The 4,726-nt window shown below is 45.3% G+C and overlaps 1 protein-coding gene across 1 annotated transcript in view; it reads right to left on the minus strand.

The window, feature by feature from the left end:
• Nucleotides 1-4,111: 4,111 nt before the first annotated feature.
• The window catches only part of DBX1 (developing brain homeobox 1), a 4,234-nt gene continuing 3,619 nt past the window's right edge, over nt 4,112-4,726 (minus strand). The window contains 1 exon segment of the mRNA XM_006146898.1: nt 4,112-4,480. Within this exon segment, the coding sequence (XP_006146960.1) occupies nt 4,112-4,480 (369 nt within the window).

Raw genomic sequence — 4,726 nt, forward strand, 5'->3', positions numbered from 1 at the left:
TTTTTTTTTTTTTTAAATCATCTCGATAATAACTATTCTAACTTGGGTGAGATTTTATTGTTGCTTTGATTTTCATTTCCCTGATGATTAGTGGTGTTGATCTTTTTTTTTTTTATATATACTTGTTGACGGTTTGTATATCTTCTCTTGAGAAATGTCTATTTAGATCATGTGCCCATTTTTAAACAGGATTATTTGGATTTGGGTGTTTTGTTGCTGAATTGCTTGAATTCCTAATATATTCTGAATATTAATCTTTTGTCAGATAAATAGATTGCAAATATTTTCTCCCATTCTGCAAGTTGACTCGTCACTTTGTTGATTTGATTGCTTCCTTTGCTATGTAGAGGCTTTCTAGTTTGGTATAATGGCATTGTCTAAGTTTTGCTTCTGTTGCCTATGCTCTTGAGGTCTTTTTTAAAAATTATTTATTCATTCATTTATTTTAATTTGACCAGACACACACACACACACACACACACAGAGAGAGAAAGAGAGAGAGAGAAAGTGAGAAAGCAAACCACCAGGTCCAGGACTTAAACCCTGGTCGGCCTTGTGGGAGTGTTCAGCGCTTTAACCACCATGCCACCTGCTGTTTCCCCTTAAGGTCTTATCCAAAAAATCCTGTCCATACCAATGTCCTAAAGTGTTTCCCTTGTTTTCTTCTAGTAGGTTCATAGTTTTGGGTCTTACCCTACATCCTTGATTCATTTCAAGTTGACTTTTTCTATGGGGAAACATAGACGTCGAATTCATCTTAACCATTTTAAGTATGCAGTAGAGCAGTGTTCATTATATTTGCATTTCTGTGCAACAGATCTCTAGAACTTTTTCATCTTACAAATCTGAAACCCTAACCCATTGTACAAAAAATGATTTCCCCCTCCCTCAGCCCCAGAACACAAGTCTACTTTCTGTTTCTCTGAGTTTGATTACTTTAGACAGCTCATGGAAGTGGAACTATACACCATAAATATCTGTCTTTTTGTGACTGAGTCATTTCACTTAGCGTAATGTTCTCAGGGCTCATCTATGTGATAGCATGTGGCAGGGTTTTCGTCTTCTTCTAAGGCAAAATAGTACTTGACCTTATGCTTATACCACATTTTGCCTATCCAGTGGTCCGCTGTTGGTCCTTTGGGTTGCTTCCAACTCTTGACTACTGTCAATAATGCTGCGATGAACGTGTTGGTGCCTCCAGGGTGCTTTGATTCCAGAGGAAGACATCAAGCCCTCCCCAGGCCTAAACATGGCTCTTGACCATAAGAAATGCAGCTGAAGTTGGCAGGGAGGGATATCTGAGCTACTTCTGGTCTAATGTGCACATCTGGAAACCCAGGCAATAGCAGAGTGGGGTAGAAAGTGATCCCAACCACTTGGAGCACAGTGTTCCTTGTCAGAGAAGAAAACAGGACCTTGGGTTAAATGCTGACCAGGCCGAACACTGGGGAATGTGTGACATTTCTTATCCTAATTTTGGTCATTATGAAAAGAAGGACCATTTTCTTTCTCCAGCTTCTCATGGTCATGAATAAACAATAATAAAAAGAAACGATTAATATCAGGAACGAGCTTAGCAGCAGACCTTAGCATGAAGGGGATTTATGTTATTTGAAAAGAGGGTTAAGGGACCAGTAGTTAGCGTAGTGGCTATGTTGCTGGACTCCCATGTAGTCAACCACGGTTTGAGTACCAGACCGGTGACTTAAACTCATGCCGGGCACATGTGCATGCATGCCCAAGAATCCAAGAGGAGAATGGAGAAGGGATTGAGGTGGCCATCCTCCCTGCGGGGTGATTTCTCATTTTCTGTCTCCCTGTCTTTCTCTGTCTGGCGAGAGCACACACCCTATAGCAAACAAAACAAAACAAAACAAAACAAAACAAAACAAAAAAAACAACTCTCAAAAAAAAAAAAAAAAAGAAAAAGAAAAGAGGATTAATTAAATAGAATATATTCAAATTTTAAATATAATAGAAGCAACCAAAATGAAAGCTTGACAACTTCTTTTTGGCATTTTGATTGCTGGGGTATGCGTTTGGATCACAAAGAAACATGGATTTGTCTGGCTGCTGTGGCAAAGACTAATCTCTCAAAAGATACAAAGTCCCCGCCAGGATTCTAACCTGCTTTTCTTTACTCTTAGGATGCTGGCTAAATATATCTGCTAAAAGCTACTCTTTAAAAAAAACTCTTGTTTCATTTGAACACCCAAGAATCTGCACCTAAACTCATATCATGCCTATAGATGACACTTCTAATAAAAATCAGGTCAGATGCCAAAGGCTCGTTAAGACCAAGTTCCACACTTTCTTAGCAACTAGGAACTATTGCCTTCAAAACAGGAAAAGAGGGGCTGGCAGGTGGCATGCTGGTTATGGTGCTGGACTTCCACATGGCCGACTGTGGTTTGAGTCCCAGACCTGGCAGCTTGCTTTCTCTCTTTCTCACTTTCCTTCTCTCTCTCTGCCTTATTGTCTCTCACTCTGTCCCTCTCTAGTCAAATTAAATGAGTAAATAAAGTTAAATTTTAAAAAATAATTCTTTAAAAACAAAAACAGGAAAGGAAAACCACTGAACCTGGAGCCACTGTGACTTCCACTGATTTGTTGAAATCCATTATGGCAGTCCTTAGAGAGGGTGAAAAAGATCATTACAGATGCAATTTTTTGGTACCATTTTACTGGAACTACATAAACTTGCAACATATCAAATGTGGTTATTTTACTGAATAGAAAAGCTAAATAAATAGATAAATAGGCACTGATCTAACCGGCGTGGATGGGGTTCTAGTTCTGGCATGATTACATACTAGCGGGGTGGCTTAGAGCAAATGCCTCCCGTTCTTGAACCTCAGTTTGTCTTTTATGAAATCCAGCTCTTGGACTGGAATAGCTTCATTTTCGCCAGCCCTGACATCCTGTGAATTAATGACATCGCTTGGCCGCTGTGTCCATTCTACTTTTTTATTTGGCATTTATTCATTTGATACATATGTACATATATAAAAGTCTGTACATGGTAAAAATACAAAATAAGTATTTCTTTATAAGTTATGCAATTAAACAGCTACCTTTTTAAAGTTTCAAAACCATAGTACGAAGAGAGAGGAAATCTAGTCATTCCTTTATAGCCATTCGCAATAACCTTGGTATAAAATATCCATACAACACATGTGTACAAAATAGCGCGCACTTCATAAAAGCTGTGCAAAGACAGCGAGATTCCGTTTAAAAAATAGAAGAGGCTGTGGGTCTCTCTCTGTGGGTCTCTCTCTCTCTCCCAGGGCTCACAGGCTTTGCAGCTCAGAGACAACTCTCCCAAATAAAAGGGTACAAAGGTAGAGTGCTTGGTGCATATACTACGGATGTAGGAATAAAAATAAAAAAGCCTTAAAACACGTACAGAAATAGAGACTGATTGTAACCGCCCCCCCCCCCATTGTGAGAACTTGCTTTCCCCCACGGAGCATTTGGAAACTGGAGCAAAGATTCACTATTTCTCTACACACGCCTCAGACCAGAAGGCACAGATCATTTTCCTTTTTGAAATGCTTGCGCTTTTTAAGAGAACTGCTGTGGGAAGGTGGGGAGAACTGCTATGCAGAAGGGGCTTATCAGAATCTGCCAAGGACAATAGGACCTAGGTACCTAAGATAAAGAGTCGGAAAGATGTAAGCAGTCAGGGGTCCTGGGGTTGGCTATGTGCTGGTGTTCCGGCTCCTGACTCAGTTTCCTTCCCCGTATTTCCTGTCCTACACGGTTGTTGCTGGTGGAAACCAGCAGGGGCCTGGCTCACGGGGAAGGCCAGGCTGTGGGGGAGGACAAGCCTCCACGTGCTTCAAGTAGCCTGCAGGACACAAGGCAGATGGAACCCTCCTGGGACAGCTGAGACTGGGACCGCGACCCAAACGTAAGCAGGGAGTGCTGCGTGGAGGGGGTGGGGGCAGGAAATGCCTCTTTGGGGCAACACCAAGTGTTGTGAGCCCTGGACTAGGAGATGGCTCTCTAGTGGGAAGTCGCAGGGACGGCGGGCGGGACAAAGTAAGTGACAGGTAGGGTCCCGCCTCTTGTTTCAAAGCACGTAGGAGAGTACAGAGCGCCCCGGCTTCTAGGACACGGTGATTTCCTCTTCATCCTCGCCCTCGTCGTCCTCCTCGGAGTCCGAGAAGTCCGAAGGTTTCCCCGGGCTGCTCGATTGCACCGGCGACGGGGGCAGTGGCCCTTCCAGCCGCAGGTCGCGCAGGTGCCGAGGCTCACCGGACGCGTGATAGGACAGGCTCTGGTGCGGGCTGCCCGGGCCCTCGTCGTCGTCCTCGTCGTCGTCGTCCCCGGGACCCTTCTGGCCCACGTCGCTGAGGTCGGGATGCGGATTGAGCTTGGTGGGGAGGGTCTGCTCGCGGCAACCCCCGCTAGACAGGAGCTCGCGCTCCTTGGAGTTCCTCCATTTCATGCGCCGGTTCTGGAACCAGATTTTCACCTGTGGCGCCCGGGCGGTCCAGGAGGGGAGACCGGTGGTTAGCGCAGGGGCGCTAGGAGGGGCTCGAGGGAGGCCGCCCAGGGAGCTGGAGGTCTGCATTCCCCTCCCAGCCCTCTCCCTGCTCCCAGAAGCGGGTTCAGGGCCCAGCCCAGGCCCGCGCGGGTGCGGGGCGCTGGGCCTGGACAAGAAGGGAGGGGCCTTGGGACCAGCAGTTAGCGTAATGGCTACGGCGCCGGGCCCCCTGTG

This window comes from Tupaia chinensis, unplaced genomic scaffold (assembly GCF_000334495.1).
Source record: "Tupaia chinensis unplaced genomic scaffold, TupChi_1.0 Scaffold000196_1, whole genome shotgun sequence".
NCBI classification, from domain to species: Eukaryota; Metazoa; Chordata; class Mammalia; order Scandentia; family Tupaiidae; genus Tupaia; species Tupaia belangeri.